This window comes from Tribolium madens, unplaced genomic scaffold (genome assembly GCF_015345945.1).
Source record: "Tribolium madens isolate multiple individuals breed KSU strain unplaced genomic scaffold, Tmad_KSU_1.1 Scaffold_1;HRSCAF=32;Tcas5.2_LG8, whole genome shotgun sequence".
Lineage (NCBI taxonomy): Eukaryota > Metazoa > Arthropoda > Insecta > Coleoptera > Tenebrionidae > Tribolium > Tribolium madens.
The window spans coordinates 3,995,339-4,015,946 of NW_025400984.1; the positions used below are offsets into that span (position 1 = coordinate 3,995,339).

The 20,608-nt window shown below is 38.8% G+C and overlaps 10 protein-coding genes across 12 annotated transcripts in view; 5 read left to right on the forward strand and 5 right to left on the reverse strand.

Annotated features, from left to right (window-relative positions):
- The window catches only part of LOC123004167 (protein singed), a 12,682-nt gene extending 10,915 nt beyond the window's left edge, over window positions 1–1,767 (forward strand). The window contains exon 6 of the mRNA XM_044397292.1: window positions 1,097–1,767. Within this exon, the coding sequence (XP_044253227.1) occupies window positions 1,097–1,299 (203 nt within the window). The 3' untranslated portion in view covers window positions 1,300–1,767. The remainder of the gene's footprint in view (window positions 1–1,096) is intronic.
- LOC123004183 lies at window positions 1,767–2,515 on the reverse strand. Its single transcript, XM_044397309.1, has 3 exons — window positions 2,275–2,515; window positions 1,968–2,211; window positions 1,767–1,920 (listed from the first exon to the last, which is right to left on the reverse strand). Exons 1-3 carry the CDS (start codon window positions 2,457–2,459, stop codon window positions 1,780–1,782), a joined length of 570 nt encoding a protein of 189 aa, XP_044253244.1. The 5' UTR covers window positions 2,460–2,515; the 3' UTR covers window positions 1,767–1,779.
- Window positions 2,516–2,526: 11 nt separating this feature from the next.
- Window positions 2,527–3,663, forward strand: LOC123004185. Its single transcript, XM_044397311.1, has 3 exons — window positions 2,527–2,706; window positions 3,250–3,413; window positions 3,459–3,663. Exons 1-3 carry the CDS (start codon window positions 2,601–2,603, stop codon window positions 3,621–3,623), a joined length of 435 nt encoding a protein of 144 aa, XP_044253246.1. The 5' UTR covers window positions 2,527–2,600; the 3' UTR covers window positions 3,624–3,663.
- On the reverse strand, window positions 3,058–4,870 carry LOC123004178 (ribosome biogenesis regulatory protein homolog). The gene is made up of 5 exons (XM_044397304.1): window positions 4,689–4,870; window positions 4,145–4,634; window positions 3,837–4,093; window positions 3,628–3,786; window positions 3,058–3,424 (listed from the first exon to the last, which is right to left on the reverse strand). Exons 1-4 carry the CDS (start codon window positions 4,829–4,831, stop codon window positions 3,663–3,665), a joined length of 1,014 nt encoding a protein of 337 aa, XP_044253239.1. The 5' UTR covers window positions 4,832–4,870; the 3' UTR covers window positions 3,058–3,424; window positions 3,628–3,662.
- A 419-nt stretch (window positions 4,871–5,289) lies between these two features.
- Window positions 5,290–11,611, reverse strand: LOC123004165 (tubulin polyglutamylase TTLL4-like). 3 transcript variants are annotated; one of them, XM_044397289.1, is made up of 12 exons: window positions 11,466–11,611; window positions 10,309–11,240; window positions 8,058–8,182; window positions 7,809–8,009; window positions 7,491–7,659; window positions 7,331–7,436; window positions 7,074–7,281; window positions 6,892–7,018; window positions 6,115–6,838; window positions 5,980–6,031; window positions 5,551–5,674; window positions 5,290–5,497 (listed from the first exon to the last, which is right to left on the reverse strand). In XM_044397289.1, the coding sequence occupies exons 2-11, from the start codon at window positions 11,229–11,231 to the stop codon at window positions 5,568–5,570; spliced, it is 2,742 nt and encodes a 913-aa protein (XP_044253224.1). In that variant the 5' UTR covers window positions 11,232–11,240; window positions 11,466–11,611; the 3' UTR covers window positions 5,290–5,497; window positions 5,551–5,567. The 3 variants fall into 3 exon arrangements, with proteins under 3 accessions (XP_044253224.1, XP_044253223.1, XP_044253225.1); XM_044397288.1 differs by having other exon boundaries at window positions 7,794–8,009; XM_044397290.1 differs by lacking the exon at window positions 5,980–6,031 and having other exon boundaries at window positions 7,794–8,009.
- Window positions 11,612–12,049: 438 nt separating this feature from the next.
- On the forward strand, window positions 12,050–14,358 carry LOC123004166 (kelch-like protein 18). Its single transcript, XM_044397291.1, has 8 exons — window positions 12,050–12,191; window positions 12,250–12,431; window positions 12,479–12,609; window positions 12,659–13,156; window positions 13,207–13,340; window positions 13,388–13,610; window positions 13,659–14,045; window positions 14,093–14,358. Exons 2-8 carry the CDS (start codon window positions 12,261–12,263, stop codon window positions 14,301–14,303), a joined length of 1,755 nt encoding a protein of 584 aa, XP_044253226.1. The 5' UTR covers window positions 12,050–12,191; window positions 12,250–12,260; the 3' UTR covers window positions 14,304–14,358.
- Window positions 14,359–14,391: 33 nt separating this feature from the next.
- Window positions 14,392–16,244, forward strand: LOC123004179 (lysosomal-associated transmembrane protein 4B). The gene is made up of 5 exons (XM_044397305.1): window positions 14,392–14,525; window positions 14,700–14,816; window positions 14,869–15,052; window positions 15,106–15,244; window positions 15,304–16,244. The coding sequence occupies exons 2-5, from the start codon at window positions 14,709–14,711 to the stop codon at window positions 15,827–15,829; spliced, it is 957 nt and encodes a 318-aa protein (XP_044253240.1). The 5' UTR covers window positions 14,392–14,525; window positions 14,700–14,708; the 3' UTR covers window positions 15,830–16,244.
- A 36-nt stretch (window positions 16,245–16,280) lies between these two features.
- Window positions 16,281–17,682, reverse strand: LOC123004176 (developmentally-regulated GTP-binding protein 2). Its single transcript, XM_044397301.1, has 5 exons — window positions 17,537–17,682; window positions 17,328–17,485; window positions 16,968–17,282; window positions 16,655–16,920; window positions 16,281–16,605 (listed from the first exon to the last, which is right to left on the reverse strand). The coding sequence occupies exons 1-5, from the start codon at window positions 17,598–17,600 to the stop codon at window positions 16,317–16,319; spliced, it is 1,092 nt and encodes a 363-aa protein (XP_044253236.1). The 5' UTR covers window positions 17,601–17,682; the 3' UTR covers window positions 16,281–16,316.
- Window positions 17,239–18,678, forward strand: LOC123004180 (coiled-coil domain-containing protein 137). Its single transcript, XM_044397306.1, has 3 exons — window positions 17,239–17,800; window positions 17,848–18,397; window positions 18,447–18,678. The coding sequence occupies exons 1-3, from the start codon at window positions 17,724–17,726 to the stop codon at window positions 18,603–18,605; spliced, it is 786 nt and encodes a 261-aa protein (XP_044253241.1). The 5' UTR covers window positions 17,239–17,723; the 3' UTR covers window positions 18,606–18,678.
- On the reverse strand, window positions 18,602–20,471 carry LOC123004175 (innexin inx2-like). The gene is made up of 3 exons (XM_044397300.1): window positions 19,797–20,471; window positions 19,408–19,751; window positions 18,602–19,358 (listed from the first exon to the last, which is right to left on the reverse strand). Exons 1-3 carry the CDS (start codon window positions 20,035–20,037, stop codon window positions 18,840–18,842), a joined length of 1,104 nt encoding a protein of 367 aa, XP_044253235.1. The 5' UTR covers window positions 20,038–20,471; the 3' UTR covers window positions 18,602–18,839.
- Window positions 20,472–20,608: the final 137 nt, after the last annotated feature.

The following is a 20,608-nucleotide window of genomic DNA, read 5'->3' on the forward strand; positions in this document are numbered from 1 at the left end:
ACTCTTTATTTGACCGAGTGGATTTTTAAACCACGAGTGTAACGAGTGCTTTACCATCCACGAGGTGGAATAAAGCGTCCGATTTACACTCAAACGAGTGGAATACAACATTTTATTCTTCGATTTAGAGTCAACAAGGCTTAAACTTGCTTTAAATCTGTTAAAAATAATTTGACGTTTTGTATTGAGAAATGCCAAACAATTGTCAAAACTTCCTTACACGGGAGAAAAACCGTAAATTTTGACAGTCGAAGAATAAAAAATTAAAAATATTGCATAACCCAAAGAAGAAAAGAAAATTTCAAAAAATGATATTCCTGATAAAACGTCACACTTTTATAACACTTTTTTCAAAAAATAAATAAATGAAATTCAACTTCAAATTACATATTTGGTTTCAAATGTTTGAAAAATTGGATTTATAATAAAGTAATCACTAAAATTAAAACAAAAACAAAAAAATTTCAAATTCAATTTTTGACTAGCCAACATTTTTAAAAAGATGCAATTTTCTACATATCACTTCATTTTTTAATTTCTAAGTAAGTCTAAAAAGTCTTTTTAAGCTCTAAGTAAGTCTAAAAACTGATTCATTTGTATTTTTTTCATTTCAAAAGCACATTTTGTTAAAAATTGCTCAATATGTTTCACGATGTTCTGTTTTAAATAAAAATTTACTTTTATTAAAGAACGAATTGAAATAGTATTTGTTTCATGAAATTGCAGTAGTACTTAATTGATATGTTTTTGTTTGCATGTGTTTGTTTTTGTTTCAGTAATTTGAAACAGATGTTACTGTTTGGATTTTGAATGTTTGATTCAAACTTTTGTCCATTTTTTAGATTATTCCTAGTTTAAAATTTGTTTAATTTGATCAAATCGTCTACGAAGGCCCAAAATACAAAAAATAGAATACTTAAAAAGATCCATATTGTCAATGGATTCAACACTTTTTAAGAGGCGATAAAAATCGCTGTTTTACACTCGCTTCTCGCTTGTGGTTGTAATTAGTCGATTTGTATTCCGATCCGGCTATAAAATCTCATTAATTGCAATCCATTAAGTCATAAACCGAGCAAATTGCATTTCATTCCAGGCCAAAACGGCAAATACTGGCATGTCGATAGCGAAGGCGTCACTGCCGACTCTGACACCCCTGAAGGTTTCTACTTGGAGCTCCGCGAACCCACCCGTCTCTGCATCAAAACCTCGAATGGGAATTACCTAACAGCCGGTAAAAACGGTTGTTTCCGCTTGGGGGATTCCTCGATCGAGAATGCCACCCAATGGGAGTATTAATACGGTTTTTGTTCGTCTATTTATTGTATTTATGTTAGTTTTTACGCTCCTATTATTTTAAGGATCAATGTGATGTTGTTAATGTCATAATTGCAAAACTAGCCAATGAAAAAACCGACTGCCAAATCTATGGCCTTCACACACAATAAAACTGTGGTGTTTTGATGCTTTTTTATCACTCTATATATAGGGTTTTTCTATACTGTGTACTGTATATACCGAGTAGGTTTGATGTTGTTGTCATTTGTATCTAGAGCGACATCTAGTGGTGTCTTACCAGTAAATGCATTTAATTGAATTTAGTGGCGTCCAGGCTCAAAATGTACCGATTTTGACATATCGTAACGTATAAGAGCTTGTATTTTTACCAAAACAATGGTTCATGTACTTTTATAGCTTGTAGCAATACCGATTTTTCCCAATGTATATCTTTTTGTATGATAAATGTAATAAAACAAGTATTCAAGACAAGGTTTTTTATTAATATTGATAAAAATTCCCATCGGAGTCCTGTCGTGAGTATCCAGCATTCGTCTGGGGCGAATGATGGGACGAGTTCATCAATTTGACATTGCTGGGGTGGCGCCGCTCCTCAATCCCGCTAATAATCACAGGGTGGTACTGAAAACACGAACGTAGCGAGTAGCGAAAAAACTATAAACAAATACTTGATTGAGTTTGAAGGGTAGGTGGCCATGCTTAGCCAAAAGGAGTTTCTGCTGCCGAAGTTCAATCCTTGCACGTGCCTCCAATGAGGATTTTAAGTCGGAAGTGTTTCGTAGCCGTCGCCAAGTGGCTTGCCCCAACGTTTCCGGTTGCAAGTAGATGTCGATAGCATCGGGGAATATCTCCTGGGAGTGGTCGTAGGGCGAGTTGAGGATGAAGTCAAGATCATCACCCGGGATTAAATCACTGAAATGAAACAACACGAACGGCGTAGCGGCGAGTTGAGGCACAAAAAATTGTTAAAATCACCTGAAGGGCCTGAAAAAGGCGTATCTCCTGGCGCTGGCCAAGGTGTGGTGTGCGTGCATGCGCTCGTAGGGCTTGAGGAGCTCTTTCTGTTGCCACACTTCATCGTTGGGGACGTCGAGCGGCTTCAGGAAGACCCCCTCGTTGTCCAACTCCGGAACACAGCCCCGATTTCGCACACTCATCATCGTTTCCAGTCCAAAACGTCATAATTTTGCCCCCGGAAATTAGTAAATGAYCTTGGTCTCCATAGTGACTATCAATCTAATCAAATTATTGCATTTCTGTCATTGATTTTGGACAAGTCGAAGCTAAATTTTCTGTTAGGGATGGCGACGCTCCCTGTTAGGAAAGTCTTGGATGTTTATGATGAAGAGTTTGCCACGAATATGGAAATTGCTAAAAATTTAGTGGCGATGGTGCAGAATCCCAAAGGTGAGTTTTACTCAAATAATGACATAAACCGTTCAATGCTGATTTATTCATAGCTTCAGGCATTTAGTTTTATCTCTTATTACAAATAATAGGTCTTTGTCCGTTCTATTAATAGAAAAACATAATACAACAACGGTTTATCGCGCATTTTATGGTAGAAACATTATTGAAATATTTCTGAAGAATGACAAGCCAATTGTGAACATTTAAACCGTTTAAGTTGGAAAAATCAAAAAAATATTTTAAATTTCCCGCTTTTGCCTTTTCCAAAAAGGCGACATCTGCTGTCATAAAAATTAACTGTTTTTTTTTCTTTCAATATTTCGCTTTGAAATGAAATAAAAGCTCACATTTTCCGAAAAGTTTATTGCGAACGCAAAATACATTCCGATTCAATAACAGTAAAAGTTTCTACTGTTACGAATCTTGCTCAACATACAAAGCCACAATTTTTGCCCACTTAATGGGCAAAAACGTGTTTGGTTATATACAAAAATCACTCTATCATATACAAAAATCGCCCTATACATTTATCACACACAGACAAAGAAATTTGCAAAAAGTGGATTTTGAAGTTGCGTCAACTGAAAGCAACTGACGCAACGGTGAAGAAAAACCGAAACAGCTTCTTCAAGTATTTCCTGCAGATGCTCCATAAAGCAGTCCAAGGGGAAGACTACCTCGGCCCTTCTCCACTTGACACTAAAGTAAGTCTTAACTGAAACAAAAACCAAAATTGATGTAATTTTAAGGCTGAGGAAAGTAAAGGTCGGGATTTTATGTGTCGCTGGTCGAGTGATAAGAGGACTTATGTGGCGGCTAAGCCACTTCCAGGGGCTGGAACTCTGGTGTACATGGCTGTGTCAAAGGACCCAAGTCTTGGATGGGAAAAACAGGGAGAGACAATCTATGTTTAATTACCTCTAACTAAAATATACATGAATTGAAAAAACTGTCTAACGTCGCTTCCTRCCCGTGCCTTTGCCCTTTCGGGGCCGATTTGTGTTTTTAGGTTTTTTGCCGCCTCCTGCCTTCCTCAGGCTTTTTCTGCCCACGTTTCGTTTTTTCTCCTCAGATCTCCTACGAAAAAAATTAATTCTTTGATCACTGTCACGTTGTACACCACTCACTGTGCTTGTTCCTCGTTTATTTGCCTTGCTACGGCCTTCTCGATGTTAATTTTAGGCCTTTTGTTCAAAACCTCGTCGACAATGTTCAAATTTTGGGTTTTTTCACTGGGGCCGGAAATGGGGGGTAATTTCCGTTTCCTTGTTGCTCCAGGAGTGATCGCAGCGACGCCTCGTGCCTCCTTCTCCTTCGGAAGTTTCTCTTGGAATTTCCCCAGACTTGCGGTCGATGATTTAGCAACAGTTACCGCCGCTTGCAACTAAAATTCACACAATTAATAACGTTTCAATGATTGAAAAAGATTAATTACGTCTTTTGATGATGATACGTCAGGGTTTGTTAGCCCAAATCTGGGTATTTTAACATTTTTCGCTTTAGCAATATTGCGCAGTCTCTGCAGCTCGTTTTTGGCCACTTTTTCGCTCTTGGCTTCGGTTTTCTTGGCGAATTGGTCTTCCATAGGGTTGGCGTTTTGGGGCACTTCGATGAGCCAGTTTTTCTCCCTGAGGGCGGCGCTCCGTTTGAAGCCGTAAAGGGGGATCCATTTTTGCAATTGCTCGTCCCAGGARAACTTACTCTTCTTCTTCTTGACTATGCCCTTGGCTTTCGCAAACTGCTCCCATTTTGTCAGGGATCGGGGCTTCGGAACCGGCTTGGAACGTGGTAAACTAAACTTTTGTTTGGGGAATTTCGCAACAATGGCTTCGTCTATTCGCTCCGTGGGCAACTCCCAAATTTGATTAAAGAGTAATTGAGTGTTATCACGGGTTAAATTTAACAAAAAATCGTTGGTGGAGCTTCTGAAATGCGAAAATTGGTTTACATAAGCGTGGCCACCTAACCCAGAAACTCACCTCAAAGCCCTAGAATCAAGCGGATTCAAATCTTCGACGAGAAGGGCACCTAAATCGATACTAACCAACTTATTAACTTCCACTGATTTGTATTTTTCGGCCTCTTTGGCCGATTTTTCTAAAACACTTTTAACAACATCCATGTTGTTAAAACCTGTTAAAAAATCTAACCTCACTTCTGGAAAAACGGTTACACGTGGAGCAAAAATCCCTAGATTCTGTTGGCAACACTACATGTCGCAAAGAAATGTCAACAGCAGTTTTTAAATAATTTCACGAATTTTGTGCCAAAATTGTGTGTTTTGCTTCAAGAATATGTGACTGTTGTGGTACCACATTGGAATTTTCCATAATTTGTGAAATTTGAGTGAGTCACTGGGAGACAGGACCGTACTCGCCCCGACCCCCGACCGAGGACCGGCCTCATGCCACTCGCTGAACCTTTGCTGTTTTTACTCAAGCTGGGCTACACCTTGCGTTTTAAGGTGCCCCTCTTTATCGCATTTTTGTGTTTTTTGCTGGATATAAGGATGCAACTCAACGTCACAGTCCAAAGGATTGAAATCCCGAGAAACGCAGTCCCGGATCCAGACGAAGACACTTAATTTAAAGAAATATTTATTCATCAGACTCAAATACACTAATAAAAAATCAATTAAAAAACACTTTGCTGTAAATGCAAATGTAAATGGAATAATCTCGCTACAATAATTTAACAGGGAATTAAAAATAACGTACAAATTTGGCAGTTGTAAATGCTGGTGTTTTTCCTCATTGACAAGAAAAGAAACATACTTCAAAAATTCCATCTGAAATTGTCATTTCTTTAGATTAGAAAAAAAAAACGTAAAAAACAACTCACACATGAGTTAATTACAGCTAGGGTTTTCGATTTTGACCTCTTGTAATATTTCTGCGAGCGGCCGACTCAGACCTTCCTTCGACGGTTGCAGACTCGCACACCCATGGGTCGTATTCAGCAAATTCTGTGGAATTTCAAACGTTAAAATTTGGCCCGATCTCGGGGACCTAACAAAAATCATGCAACTATTTTGACATTTATAATAATCGTTGAAATAAATGTTACTCTTTAACGAAATAAACGTCTAATTTTCTTCTAAAACCCCAACTAGAAATTCCTAAACACGAAATTAGTACTCCTATATCCTACCTATTAGTAATTTTAATCTATCTGCTATGACTAATCCTGTGGGAATTAGAAACTAGACGATAGAAAAAATCATATATGCCATTAGTGTGGACACACAAACAACACCACGTCCCGACTTACTGCGACATTGTGAGCAAACGCTTTGCAGTGTTGCCAATACGAAATTTCTCGCCTTGGTAGTACCCAAACAAAAATAAATTGAAACAAAACTCGAGAGACACGCCCACACCCAAAAAAAAACCCAATCAACCTTACCTTATTTAACGTACTCTGGGGGGCCACTTTTAAGTGCACTTTTTCGGCGCATAACGCCCTCAATAAATTAATCCCTTCTTGTCTGTTCTTCTCAAACTTGCTCTCCCACGCATCAAACAGCCTATTATAATACCTAACTTCCATAAAACTCAAGTATTTGTGCGTTTGCGACGTCGGAAAAATTCTCTCGAAACGCCCCTTGACTGTAAACTCATCCTCGGCCTGTGTCAACTTCCGGACATCATCTCCAGTCAATTCGGTCAAAATATCGTCGAGGTAGTCGTGCCGAGACTCGTATTGTTCGAAAAGTGTGTGTTTTTCGCGCTCTTTCTTCGTGAGGGCAGTCGTGTACAGTTTCGGTTCGAAACACTGGGGACTCTGACGAACGGTTTGGGACAGTCTGGGTGGAAGATGGAATTGAGCGAGATCGAACAACATTTGGACAAGGGGGCCCTTGACGTGGGCATCGAGAGGACTCGCCGAATGCAAACTCGGCGAAATATTCACTTCAAGAAGCCAAGCTTTGAGATTTTCATCAAGTAGAACATCCACACCAAACAACTCGTAGCAATTATACCGACTGAGCATGTTTTCTTCGCACAATTGATGAATAGGGGCTTCACCCGTGATGATTGTTTTAATCACGAGTTGTTGGAGGTTCCGCCAGAGGGCTTTAGTGTCGATACCTTGCTTCGACATGTACTCGAGTAGTTTCGTTATAGTCCTGTCACGTCATTGGTTGAGAAAAATAGAGGGCTTGGTTTAGTCAATACTTACCARTTGTGACCTTGACAGGCATTGGCGTCCTCATTGGCCGTGTACTGACTCGACAATTTATTTATACTGTAATTGGTTAAATGCACATACCGGTCTTTGAGGTCTTTTGAATCGGAACTGTATTTGGCTGTGGGAAAAAAAAACAAGTAGAAAACTCGGGTTGAAAATTTTACTATACTGACCACTTGCAAACCTCGCCAAGCCATCTGGATACAAGTAAATGCGCAATGGATTGAAACTCGTGACCAAGACGTACAATCTGAGATCAAACTTGCTCCCGTTTATCAGGTACGGATTTGAGATGTATTTTTGTACAACCAGTGACATTTTTTTAGGCAGTTGGGACCACTTGTTTATCACTTTAATGCCGGCTCCGCGGGCAGACGCCGGCTAAAATATTAAATTGAATCAAAAACAAGAGATTTTTTTTACTACATACAGGTTTCACAATCCATGCTTCTCCACCGCCATTTTTATACTCCCAATTTTGTTTGAGTATTTTCAGTTCGTGAGGTAGAACATATGTTTGAGGAATGAACCCGAATCTAGAAGAAGAAGAAATAATAAAAAAACGCAAAAACCAACTTGATAATTAATACTCTTTGTATCCGAATTTATTGATAAATCTTTGGAAATTACGCCACAGCCGGTCTTTGCGCCCCAATTGAAACGTTCCAGGGAAATGATTCAACTTTTGCGTCTCTTTCAACGTCTTGAACATCGGCGATTTCATGTGTTTGCCCCACGTGCCCAGCCATTGGTTCGATTCTGAAACGATTTCAAATTAAAGTGAGCTGTGACTTTGAAATTAAGTTGGCAATGAAGCTTGACGTTTATGTTACCAACTTAAATTTATTGAGTAATTTTGGATTTAGGGTCAGGACTGGGAAAAGGGGGCACACCTCGACTGAACTCACTTCTGACCAACGCAAAGCCCGAATTCGTTAGTGTTTTGCGAACCACAGCTGGCGTTATCGTGCTTAGTTTCCACTTGAATAGCCGACGCCCGGCGGGGACTTGAATGGGGCTGTCGGCGTCGTGGGTACTGAAACGAATGTATGGCGGGATGTGAGGGAAAAGACTCGGACGGAGAGGCCAACCCGAGGCGTCTCCACCTTCTGAAATGTTCAATTTAAAATCAAATAAACAAAAATTGTTTTTCTTACCAGGAATTTGTGGTATGATAATTTCGGGTTCAGTGCCATTGCACGTGGCCTCACTCGGACTTTCCGATTCGTCGTCGGCATTTAACACTTCTTCGGCTTCGCTTTCGTCAGAGCCGCTGTAGTCGCTGAAAGACATCGAATTAAATTATTGTAAATTGAGACATTGTGAAATTTCTCGACGCTTAACTATGCGAAGCATTCGCTAAATGACTAATCTATTTTAAAAATAGACGTAATATAGACAAAGATTTTGGATTAAGTGGAAGTCATAAATCACTCGGCTAATAGTCTGGCACGGAAAAGCCACGCTTTTATGTGATTTAAGCGAGCCAAAATGAAAACTGAGAAGGAATTTTCACTCAAAAATTTACCAGTTGGCACCGATAAAAAGAAGAATGTCGGGAAAATTAACTGTCAACACAATAATAAAATTTTAACATGAAAATTCATTCAAAAGATGAAATAGTTGGCTTTGATTTTTTTAAATTCAATAGTATATTACACATGAGTTGGTAAATATGTCATCACCGCGAAGGATATCGAACACAATCACATTTCGTTTAAATAATAAAATATCTGTTTTTCTGTCTGTTGATGCATTGACGTAGATGCTATTACATATCTCAGATCTAACCTCCTTGGAATAAAATGTCACTTTATTCCCCCGTTTTTGATTAATAATCTGGTACTTTATTTCCTTGGGAATAAAATCGATGAAATACCTACCTATTTTTATTTTTAAAATTGCAACTGAATGAACTGAATATTTTGACTTATTTGACATTATTTGAGAAATTATCATTCTCTTATACAAGATGATTTAAAAAAAACACCGGGCGCTGTAGAAGATTTTAAAAATGAATAAAATAAAATAAACAAATATGTAAATGATGTTGAAAAAAAAAGTTATTAAAAGCTATTTGCATAGTGTCAATGAAAAAATTGACGTTAACGTTAAAGTATACAGGGTGCGCCGAACTCGTGCCTCGAAAAAAAATGCCATGTAAGGCAAGATACCAGAAAAAATGTTAAAAAAATTTTATCTAGAAAAATTTCGAAGTTATGAGTTTAAATTTTGCACTTTGACTATTTATTTCTGTTGGAAAAATAATTCTCCAAGATTTTTTACTACAGGCCATTAGAAGAGGAAACAATAAGGAAGCTGTATCCTAAATTGTAACTCTGTTAAATGTTATTTGTGGCTTTTATTGCCAAAATTTTTATACCTTTACAAGAAAACATACATAAAATCATCAGTATCATTAAATAGACAGAAAAAATGTCAAATATCAAAAAATAAACGTCAAATTTTTTTGACAGATGGAATTTATTAAAGACCTTTTCTTATCTTACTTGAAATTTTTCTCTGGGGCGCGAGTTCTGACACATCCTGTATAAAAGAAATAATAATAAAATAAATTAATTTATTAAAAAAAAACATTTAAAAAAAAATGTTTTTCTAGTTTATTATTGTCATTTCTTATTAAAAATTTGAAAAAACATTGGAAATATTTTCTTTCATTTGCTGCTTTTTGACATTACAATAATGGCATTGTCTTATTTGACACCACACAACTAGATTTTATCAACTTTCATTATTTTTTTCAAATTTGAAGTTTGTTTTAAACAATAATTTTCAGTAAAAATACAACAAATCTTCCAAATTATGAGAAAAAAAATGGATCCGAATTAAAAAAAATCTATTAGCCATGAAATTTGATAGTTGACAATCTTGAACTACTTTACAAGATTTTTCAAACCTTTAGTTATCAAATGCAAAAAAAAAGTTTCACTTATTACAAAGGGTTCAAGAGCTGTGATTTTTTAAATGAACCCCTGCAAATAATAATTTTAAACAAAAAAATGATATATTATGACAAAAACTGATAGAGAAGTACGAACAACTTGAGTACGTTTTACTCGGTTTGAAAAAGCAAATTCAAAAGTGCAAAAAAGGGAGTTGCCATTCAAAATTTCAAAGTTGGAGCCAATTTCTCATAGTTTTCGAAGTTCAGCCATTTTGGAAATTGTACATAATTTAATTGAATTCAAAATGTCAATTTTGGTTGCATACAAAATTTCAAAGGCATTGAAAGTTAAAAAGTTTCTAATGTGGGCCCTACAAAAATCACCGTATAAGCCTCGGTGATAATATACATATGTATTTCCCACCTCGCTTGTAATATACTATTACTTTTTTATTCAAAAATATTACGCCATTATCTTTTTCCGTTTCGTGATTATTTTCTACCTTTCTGTGAATTCGGAGATGGGCGCGTTGCCGGCGATCTTGCTGGAGGGCAGACGCACCTTCTTTATTTTGCTCAAGTTGACTTTTTTCGTTTTGATGGCGATTTTCCTGGGTCTGGGGCCAATTTCGCTCTGACTTATGGTAATAATATCGTCAACGTCCGATTTATTGACACTTTTGAGTGCAAGTCTCTGCTTCACCGCCTCCAATTCCTTCACATACTTTTGTTCCAGTTTGCTTTCGTGAAACTTTTGATTGTTGTGCACCGGAAGACATTTTTGGGGTTTGACTTCAACTTCGAGTTTTTTGCCCGCTTTCCACAGAGCAATGCGTTCCCTCACCGATTCGATTTCTTTGATGTAGCGCTCGTGCAAGTTTGAGGCATCGCGGATTTTATCAAAATAGGTGCTGGTGTCAAAACTGAGATGATTGTCGTAGACGGTGTAGGGGCTCCTCGGGAGCTCCTTATGGGGCTTTTTGGCGAAGGCGTTGAGGTGTTTCGGTTTTTCGTACTTGAAGACGTCGTAAAAGTCTTCTTGTTTCATTTTGAGGGAGGGTTCATAACTTTTGGCGTTTTTGTCGACGAATTCGGTTGGTAGTAATTTTGACGTTTGGCAATTGTTTGATATATAGGAGGTTGGTAATTCACAGAGCTGACTTGATCGGGTTTTGTAATTTTCTCTAGGGGGCTCATAAAAATTGTAATTCAATTCCAAATCCATGTTTTCGTACTCTCGACTCCGGACGTACTTCTTAGGGGATAAACTCTTCATTTCCTTGCACTTTCGCCGACATTCGCTGATGGTTTCGCTGCGGGAGCGCCGTCTCGGGGAGTTTCTCTCGCAAGTGGGGCACCAACTTGAATATGAATACTTGCAAAACTTCTCCTCACTGGGGGGATAATTCAAATGGCAATCTCCCATCGCAGGGGGCTGCATGAAAATATCACAAAAATTACAACATAACCTCACAAAAATTTTAAAACCGGCAAAAATACCGGGATTTGGGTCAAAAAACCGATCAATTCCGGTTTGGGAATTAAAGTTATTTAAATTCGATCCAAAATGGTGCTGGAATTAACGTGCACGAATCTTTAAATTGTCTATGTTTCAACTTTGAAGGGAAAATTGGGGCAGAAAAGAGCAAATTCGACTTACCTATTTTTGGGAAAATCAATAAACTCCAATTAGCATTTTCTGAGGGAAATTGCCATTAAAATTCCTTCAAGACACATCGAGAAACCGTACCATTTTTGCCCGCGTGTAGTTCACAATTACTTGTTCCGGCAATAGCTCAGACTTACGTCCTCTACTACATCCTTTTCTAGCACAAAGCATTCTAGAAAGGAATTGTGTTCCAGCACGTCGGTACTTGATGCGAAAAATGTTTAAAATGGACGATTTAATCAAGTTATCAGCGGATTGGGCGCAAAAATTTTAATTATTTTTAAAAATTAAGGTTTTTTTGAAAATCCAAAATGAGTTACCAGTGAATAGAAAAAAATATTACATCCTTTAATATCTCAGATATTTAGTTCTTAATATTATAAGCACATTTTTTTCTAAATTAAATAGTAAAAAAGTGTAAAAATAAGACATATTTTTTAATAAAAACTCTATTTGTTTTTAAATATTTAGCAAATTGTATACTTTATTCAATTTTTTTGTTTTTAAATTACAAAATATTTGTAAAATTTCAAAGTTACCTCCGGTAGTTCTAATGTCCACACCATTTATCTACTCCATCCATCATAAATGTCAAATGTCAACCACTTGTCAAATGTCAAACAATAATAGTTCTCTGAATTTTAGAATTTCTCGAATAAAGTGAGATTTAAGTCAGTTATAATTAACAAAAGTGATTATGCCCGAGTAGTGTCAAGGGTAAGTTTCCTGTCAATTGTGCTTAAAAGCCCATTTTAAATTGTGATGATTTTATTAGATTTAGCAAAAATGAGTAGTCTTCGCCCTATGAGCTCGTGTTACGAGCCTAAAAGCCCCCGCAACGTTTATGAAATGAACAATGAAAGTATGGTTTTCCAGCAAAATGATCTTTTCCCTCTTGCTTTTCCCTGTATGGAAGAAATCCGGCGTCAGGGGCGGCTTTGCGACGTTGTTTTGAAGGTACCAACCTTTACGAAAAAGACCCAAGTTTGGAATTACTTTTCCAGATTGATGGCCAAGATTTCAGTGCTCATAAAATCGTCCTTGCTGCCACCATTCCCTATTTCCACGCCATGTTTATGAACGACATGCTTGAGTCTCGGAATAGGGAGATTGAAATGAAATGTATTGACGCAATGTTGGTAACACTGCTTTGTTTAAAATTTAGTGTAAAAAATGTTTTAAAGGGCGCTTGAAGCACTGATCAATTTCGCATACTCAGGCCGGGTCATTTTGGATAAAAACAACGTGCAAAGTATCATGATTGGAGCATCTTTCTTGCAATTGAGCAAAGTCAGGGATGCTTGTGCTAATTATCTACTCCAAGGCTTGCACCCCCAGAATGCGATTGGGGTCCGAGACTTTGCTGACAGTCTTGGGTGCCCAAGTTTGGCGGAATCGGCTGAAAAATACATTGAAACGTACTTCCACGAGGTGTCGCTGCATGAGGAGTATCTAAATTTGACTCTCGCGGAGGTTAAAACTTTGTTAAATAAAAACGAATTGAGGGTTGAAAGCGAGGAGCAGGTTTTTGAGGCTTGTATGAGATGGATCAAGTATAAGGAGTGTAGGAAGGAGTTTTTACCTGAACTTTTGGCTCTTGTGAGACTCCCTTTGCTGTCCCCGCTCTATATTACCGACAGAGTTGGGACTGAGGAAGCCATTCGGTACTCTTTGCAATGCCGGTAATACAGGGTTCTTTTTACTTAAAACTTACAAATTTCCATTTTTTCAGAGATTTGTTAGATGAGGCCCGGACTTACCATTTAATACCTGAAAGACGTGCGTTGATGCAAAGTTTTAAGACCGAGCCGAGGGCTTGCGAGGTCAAAGGTTTTATTTATGTTGTGGGGGGGTTAAATAAGCACGGTGAGTGTTTTAAACATTGTCAATTTTATATTTACGGAAGTTTTAAGGCGACTCGTTAAGCACTGTGGAGTTTTATGACCCAAAAACAAACACATGGCATATGGCGCCACCTATGTCTATGTTGAGGTCTAGGTTAGGAGTAGCAGTACTAAGAAGCCAATTATACGCTTTTGGGGGCTATAATGGAAAAGACAGGTTGGCTAGCGTTGAAGTCTATGACGCTATTAAGAAAGAATGGTCCGCTATAAGCCCCATGCAGTGTAAAAGAAGGTAAAAATGCCTAGCTAGTGATTTTTGTGTTGCCAACTTAAATTTTAGTGCATTGGGGGCTACAGCCTTAGGCGATATTATTTACGTTTGTGGGGGCTACGACGGTGTCACGTCTCTCAACTCCGTCGAACGCTATCACCCTTTCACCAATACATGGTGTTCTCTAGCACCCATGAACAAATCTCGCAGTGCAGGGGCTGTGATTGCTTGCCAGGGCTATATTTACGCTCTAGGGGGCCACGATGGACTTTCCATTTTTGATTCAGTGGAACGCTACGATCCCAATTCTAACACTTGGACTGAAGCAGCCCCCATGTTAACCAAACGTTGTCGTTTGGGAGTAGCAATGTTGGGTGGGAAATTGTACGCGTGTGGGGGCTACGACGGGAGCACCTTTTTGCAAACAGTGGAAATGTATAATCCCTACACTAACAAGTATGTACAGTTTTAGGGGGGTTAAGGAGACTACATTAATGTTACAGGTGGACATATGTGGCCCCCATGAATGCGCAAAGGAGTCGTGTAGCCCTAACGGCAAATATGGGCAAATTGTGGGCTGTTGGAGGCTATGACGGAATTTCAAATTTGGTCTCAGTGGAGGTTTATGACCCCAAGACGGATCAGTGGACGTATGCGGCTCCCATGGTCGCACATGAAGGGGGAGTGGGACTGGGGGTTATTTCTGTTCCTTAATTGACTTAATTTATTTATTTATTTTATGTTAAGAAATAAAAAGTTGACGCCAATACGGAAGTTGTTTGTTTTTCTAGGGGATTTTAGGCTTAAGTTGGTAACGATTGACATTTAAAATTTGACATTTATTGTGAAGGTGTTTAGTTAAATGGGTGATTAAAATTATCAATAGCCTTTTTATTGTTAATTGGAGATAAATTTTGTTTGGTTGAGCATCACAAGGTAATTATCGTCCCCCGATCTTTGTATGACGCATTCAATTATACCTACCTCAAGTTCCCCCTTTCTTATCACTAATTTTTGATAAGTGAGTCARCAGTCGTAACCAGTTGCAATTTTTCTCCATTTCACGTTCAACTCTGGTTGAAAACAGTAACAATGTATATACCCTTGCAGAATTCAACAATGTTTCCCAAACGTTTCAAATTGGGGTCAGCTCGCAATAACGAATGGAGGTGTTGTTTTTGTTTGCATGTCCGTACGGCAACAATTTTGCTCGGAATCTGGCATTTAGTAAGTCCAAAATTTGTGAAAAACAACAAAAAGACTCATTTGTGGATTTCAGATATTGCACATATTGGCACTTGCCGTTTTGGCACTGCTAATGCGCAACCATAATGTGATTATGCAACATAATGCAGAATTTGAACAGAGCAATTTTTTGCCAACTCCTTTGAGCAAAAAGGTCAAGGATGAGGACAACCCCTATTATCTCCCCACAACGCAAGATGGGCGCACTATCTACTCATGTAAATATAAAACAAAAACAAAAAAAACACAAACAATAATAAACAATTTTTAGCGGACATCGATATGGGCGCTTTGATGACCGTGTGCACCCTTTCTATAACTTTATTGATGGTATATGGGACGATACGGGGGAAAGCCACCCATTTACTTCCTTTCTTCTGTTTGCAATTATTCGATTTTGCAATTACGACGTAAGTAACAACGCGACATTTTTTTAAGCCCGAATTTTTTATGTGGCAATTTTGTTCAGTCTCACAGCCACCGGCTACTTCTGTTATTTGCGCTCGGTCCACCGCCTTGTCGCCGAGCATTGGCACAACCTCCCCTTCCGAAACGAGCTCCTCAAACTCAGTCCCCAATACCTCTCCCTCCTCGTCCTCGCCGCCTTCCTAATCTCCATGCTGTGGAAAGCCTACTGCATTGGCATAGTCTGGCGTTGCTACAAATACCTGACTCTGCGACAACAGTCCCGCAACAACACCATCCATTACATCCTCCCAACTGAGGGTTCAGATCGGTTACCAGAACCGGACTATTCCACTTTATTACGAGAACAGGAGGCGGCGTTCGGTGGGGCGATGAAAATGACGCCGCCTCCGTCCTATCAGGACATCATGGAGGATCAGCCGCCCCCATATCCGGCCGTTTTGGTCAATGAAGTGCATAGTCCGGGGAGGTACACGGTTGAGGAGGCACAGCCCCAGGAAGTTGTCGCGGAGGCCAGCAACGAGGTCCGAGAGGGAGAGAAGAAGGAGGAGGAGGGTAATAGTAAATAAATGATTATTGATGTAGTAGTTATTACGAAGTGTGCACTTCTTTCAATTCTCAATAAATCGATTTTTCGTGTCAACATTCCACAGAGTAGAAGCACTTAGAAACAAATCGAAAAAAATGTGTATTTTAGATTCAAAAATTGAATGTTTCCTGATTAATAACGAGTTTATGTAACATATCTTATGCTAATTATTAAGGTTTTGAGAGTGTACTCTTCAATATTTGATGTATAGCCGTTTTTATTTATTTTAAAGTTGACTGAACTTTAGAAATGCTTTAATTTTTTATATGTGAGGAATTTGGAGGAAGGGCTAAAATTTAGGCCTCATTTCGGTTGATTGGAGCCATCCATGAGTAGGTTGTTCAGTATCTATACAAATATGTACTTTGAAAGTAAATATAGCTCAAAAAATTTAACAGCGTTTTTGTGACTTAATTAATAATTGGCGAAAATGTAAAAAAATTATTTAATAATATGGTGACAACAAATTACTTCTTAACTATTTGGATGACGTCCTCGTCATGCATAATATGGGAAGCCCCGACCCTTTGCGGTGAATATTTGGTGCTGGTGCCCCAAACTAAGGCATACTTGAATTGCTGAGCAAGAGTTCGATGGATTGCGTGACATACGTGCTCCACTGTGACCCCCTTTCTGAGGATCAAGCCGTCGCTGAAATCGGGGGGTTGTCCCGGTTTTTTCGTATAAACACGAATCAAATTTAAGTATTCCCAGAGGACTTGGAGAAGGTAATCGAGGTTGAGCTTCATGTTGCAACTGGAAGAGTGACTTTAGTGGTTTTCACCAACATTTGGGGGGATTATACCTGACAACAACACTGTTTGGCTGTCGGGCTATCCTGTCAACTTCTTCAATTGAAATCTGATCGATTTTATTGTAGACGTAAAGGCATGGAAGGTAGACGCGATTTGCGCAAATTACATCGATTAGTTCATCGGCAGTGCAGTCCTCTCTGAAGAGGACTTCAGCGTTGAAAATTTTGTATTCGTGAAGGATCATTTGGACGAGTTTTTCGTCAATTTTCGTCAAGGGGCAAGTGGAATTGAACGAAATGCCGCCCCCTTTTTTCACCTACTAACAAAAGTTACAATGATAGTAAAACCAAACCGAAAACTTGCCTTGAAATAAATATTAGGCTTCATTTTATTCAACCTAATCCCCACACTTTCCAATTCTTTCTCTAGTAAATGTCTGTGGACGTCTTTTTTCGTTGCGTCTAGCATCATGAGGACCAAATCGGCCGTCCGCGCGACCGCTATCACCTGCCGCCCCCTGCCTTTGCCCTGAGCAGCCCCCTCGATAATCCCAGGTAAATCGAGCAATTGGATGTTGGCACCATTGTAATCAATTACGCCGGGAATGCATGTCAAAGTCGTGAATTCGTACGACGCGGCCTCGCTTTCCGTTTTAGTCAAAGTTGACAACAAAGTGGACTAGAAAAAATAATCAAGGCGAGGTTATGAGTGGGTTCGACTTACTTTTCCCACTGACGGGAAGCCGATTAAGGCCACACGTGCATCCCCGCTTTTTAAAACGTCGAAGCCTTCACCTTTTTCCGATTTTTTCGAGGGTTCGAGGAGCTGGGAACGGTATTTAGCAAGTTTAGCTTTCAGCAGCCCCAAATGGTACTCGGTGGCTAAAAAAAACCTGAATATAGCCAGAAAAAAATGCAAAATGGTACTGATACCTTTATTCTTTTGTGTTCGAGAGATTTCCTTCTCGATTTCCGAGATTTTTTCCAAGATTCCCATTTTCTAGCACACGATATTCCGGTTTGACGTTTGACACATGACGATTGGCACCACTGATTGCTATAAATATAACCTCACTTTTTTATATTATTATTTTTCTATTTTGAACAATAGTGTAATAAAATGGGGCGCAAAATTCCAGGTCGTAAACACCGAGGGGTTCGCGACCCTGAGAAACAACGCGCGGAGCGTGAAAAAAGGTACTCTATGAAACGGCATTACCTAACCTCACTTTTCCACGTTTCAGTCTTAAAGATAAAATAAACGCGCCCCCGAGCAACCCGGATGAGCAATACGTGCCTAAGAGTCTTCAACGCATCGCTGAACTTCAGGCTAAGGTAAAAAGTGGCGATTTTATGCGCAAAAAGAAGAAGAAACCGCGCCCCAAGGGACTTTTCGAACAGAGGCCGGATGAGTCAAATAGAGAGTTTTTGTATCGGGTTCACCAACATTGTGCAATTGTTAAACACGAGGCAGCCTTTGAGCAAAAATTTGGGGTGGAAATTGAAAAAAATGCGGAGGGGGAGATACAAGGGGTTAAAAAACGGCCGAAAGATCCCATTCTAGTGATGATAAAAGAAGCAAAACGCGGAAAAAAGAAGAAAGACGAAGGGCCAAAGTTAACAAAGTCGCAAAAGAGAAGATTGAAGCTGATTGAGAAGAAGAAAAAGAAAATGGGTCACAAAGTTGATGAGTTTGATAGGTTTCAAGATAAAGTTAAGTTTGGGGAACAGGTGCATGAACCCCCGACACTTACTGCGCCCAGGAAGGTGAAAAAAGGGGGCGAAGCCCCGAGGGTAAGTCTGGGAATATTTTATGTTAGTGAAAATGAAACAAAACTTTCAGCCCGGTACAAAAGACTTACTATTGAAGTCAGTCCTGAATAAAACTGTTGATAAAACTGGAAAAAGAAAAGATCTGCCGAATGCACTAAGGAGACAACTTGATAAACAGCAGCAGGAAGTGATTGAAGCTTACAGATTACTGAAAGGCAAAAAAAGTTAACTGTAACTATTTTATTAACAAAAATAGAAAAAACTTATGAAAGTACATTTTGTTTAAATAAAAAAAAAACATTTTTCATGAACACACTGGTGATGTAACGATAACTTCAGAGAATTTTTGAATTTGGGTCCCAAGTCCAAAATTTATGATTTAAAGTTACATCAAACAAACTAATTTAACTTAGAAAATTAACGAGAAATTGGTAACTTAAGTTATAAGTTTTCAAGGAACACTTTAAATCGTATTGACTTCATTTCCGGGGTAAACATAGGGATTTTTTTCTTTGAGCGTTTCATAAATACCTAAAACTAGTTCCCGGAAAACAATCGGGTTAACATTTTTTCCAACATGATACAAAACGAAAAAGTCACCATAGCTAAATTTTTTTATAATGCAAGTAGCTTGTTTACTTCCGATAAATCTCGCTTGCGCCATTAGAAGATAAACGCGCAGTTTCGGCACACAAACGACGACAAAACGGTAAATCAACGACAAGAAAGTAACACCGGAAAGAAAAAACAACCAAAACCACAATACAATAAACAATTTTTCATTTAAAATATTCAAAGGTAGGATACAGAGAGCGTCCCGGTTGACTTCCGTACCCGAGGGGCCGGAAAACCTCCACTGACACTTCGTCAATTTCGGAAAAACTTCATTCATTGCGTTGATATCCCCATTTGCGAAGACTTTAAAACCGTAGAGGGCGAATTGCCCCCCTAGGAACGTGTCTATTAGGAAAATCTGCAAAATCTGGTAAAGCTCGCGTTAATAGAACACAATCACGGGGGCTATAACTTACCACATTGACCAAATTGAGGATTTCGCACACGACGTATCTGATCGCATACAGGGTGTGAAAATATTTCCCGTTGATTATGTACTGGATCATTTGGGTTTTGGTGGTGGGGTTCCAGGAGGCGTTCACTAGGGGGGTATTCAAGTCACTTACGAGGAGTCTCAAGCGGCCCCCTTCCCACGTTTTCCACAAATATCTCGGCAAGTAGAATAAAAGCGCTTGGAAGCAGAAGACGATGCAGACCCATTGGTAGTACTTCTGCCAGATTATCTTACCGTCGGGGTCCCTCATCCAGGGACGGACGTCGCGATGATCGGGCCCTAGACCCGGAATGTAGCCACTTTTCCCTACAAAAAAAATGAAAAAAGGGCCCCCTTGTGCGCATTAATCACCTGATAAGGTGTCCCGGCGGATGTACGTCCCGTGGATCCAGCAAAATGTCTCGATAATCTCCTTGTCCTCTTCCACTTTGCATTTGATGGGGTCCCCGAAGTACTGCTTGCTGGTCAAAAGTATGGAAAATACGATCAACATAATCACCGTCAGTTTATAATGCAAACGGAACACATTATTATCAGTACGGATCTGTTCTACCTTCACTAAGGACTTGAAAGAGTTCAAAAAGTCCATCATTGTAAGTTAATTTCGAATTGAACAAGTTTGCACACTCGGATACGGAAGAAAATGGCGCCAATTTACATTCCGTAGTGCCACCTGCATAAAGGCGAAAGTCGCAAAACAGCGGTTTTATCTGACCAAAAAAAGGAGATTTTTTTGTTTGTAATTAAATGGTTTTTAGTGCTTTTTCCACGATGGTTTAATTGTTGTTTGGATAATCAAATTATGACACTATTAAATTATGGTCAAAAGAGCCGAACTTTTGTTTAAATTTGACGGGTGGGATTTTTGAACGGAACAAATGACCTACCTTGAAAACTTTCCAAAATTCTCATTTGTGTAATAAAAAGGGTATTTTAACACCATGTGGCACAAAAGAAAATAATAATAAATGATTAAAACAGTCAACTTCTTATTTTTACATGAAATTTAATTTAAACATCACGGCGTAGTCAAATTTAAAAATAATATGAAAATTTTCTGTCAATTGTTTAACATTTTTTAATAATAACAAGAGGATAAAACAAATGCGTTTTTTGTTATTACAGCAGTAATTTAGTTTTAAATAATGCTTAAAGTGGCGCTA

Excerpts from the sequence above, each read along its gene's own strand:
- LOC123004183 (XM_044397309.1), bottom strand. The coding sequence starts at position 2,459 with ATGATGAGTGTGCGAAATCGGGGCTGTGTTCCGGAGTTGGACAACGAG. Across the intron at positions 2,212-2,274 it reads GCCTTTTTCAGGCCCTTCAG|TGATTTAATCCCGGGTGATG; the intron begins GTGATTTTAACA and ends GTTTCATTTCAG. Across the intron at positions 1,921-1,967 it reads TACCCTTCAAACTCAATCAA|TACCACCCTGTGATTATTAG; the intron begins GTATTTGTTTAT and ends TCGTGTTTTCAG.
- LOC123004185 (XM_044397311.1), top strand. The coding sequence starts at position 2,601 with ATGGCGACGCTCCCTGTTAGGAAAGTCTTGGATGTTTATGATGAAGAG. Across the intron at positions 2,707-3,249 it reads GATGGTGCAGAATCCCAAAG|ACAAAGAAATTTGCAAAAAG; the intron begins GTGAGTTTTACT and ends TATCACACACAG. Across the intron at positions 3,414-3,458 it reads CTTCTCCACTTGACACTAAA|GCTGAGGAAAGTAAAGGTCG; the intron begins GTAAGTCTTAAC and ends TGTAATTTTAAG.
- LOC123004166 (XM_044397291.1), top strand. The coding sequence starts at position 12,261 with ATGAGTAGTCTTCGCCCTATGAGCTCGTGTTACGAGCCTAAAAGCCCC. Across the intron at positions 12,432-12,478 it reads TTTGCGACGTTGTTTTGAAG|ATTGATGGCCAAGATTTCAG; the intron begins GTACCAACCTTT and ends TTACTTTTCCAG. Across the intron at positions 14,046-14,092 it reads TATAATCCCTACACTAACAA|GTGGACATATGTGGCCCCCA; the intron begins GTATGTACAGTT and ends TTAATGTTACAG.
- LOC123004179 (XM_044397305.1), top strand. The coding sequence starts at position 14,709 with ATGTTTCCCAAACGTTTCAAATTGGGGTCAGCTCGCAATAACGAATGG. Across the intron at positions 15,053-15,105 it reads TGGGCGCACTATCTACTCAT|CGGACATCGATATGGGCGCT; the intron begins GTAAATATAAAA and ends AACAATTTTTAG. Across the intron at positions 15,245-15,303 it reads TTCGATTTTGCAATTACGAC|TCTCACAGCCACCGGCTACT; the intron begins GTAAGTAACAAC and ends AATTTTGTTCAG.
- LOC123004176 (XM_044397301.1), bottom strand. The coding sequence starts at position 17,600 with ATGGGAATCTTGGAAAAAATCTCGGAAATCGAGAAGGAAATCTCTCGA. Across the intron at positions 17,283-17,327 it reads GCTTCCCGTCAGTGGGAAAA|TCCACTTTGTTGTCAACTTT; the intron begins GTAAGTCGAACC and ends TATTTTTTCTAG. Across the intron at positions 16,921-16,967 it reads AGCCTAATATTTATTTCAAG|GTGAAAAAAGGGGGCGGCAT; the intron begins GCAAGTTTTCGG and ends TTTTGTTAGTAG.
- LOC123004180 (XM_044397306.1), top strand. The coding sequence starts at position 17,724 with ATGGGGCGCAAAATTCCAGGTCGTAAACACCGAGGGGTTCGCGACCCT. Across the intron at positions 17,801-17,847 it reads CGCGCGGAGCGTGAAAAAAG|TCTTAAAGATAAAATAAACG; the intron begins GTACTCTATGAA and ends TCCACGTTTCAG. Across the intron at positions 18,398-18,446 it reads AAGGGGGCGAAGCCCCGAGG|CCCGGTACAAAAGACTTACT; the intron begins GTAAGTCTGGGA and ends CAAAACTTTCAG.
- LOC123004175 (XM_044397300.1), bottom strand. The coding sequence starts at position 20,037 with ATGATGGACTTTTTGAACTCTTTCAAGTCCTTAGTGAAGGTAGAACAG. Across the intron at positions 19,752-19,796 it reads CCGCCGGGACACCTTATCAG|GGAAAAGTGGCTACATTCCG; the intron begins GTGATTAATGCG and ends TTTTTTTTGTAG. Across the intron at positions 19,359-19,407 it reads TCCTCAATTTGGTCAATGTG|ATTTTGCAGATTTTCCTAAT; the intron begins GTAAGTTATAGC and ends GAGCTTTACCAG.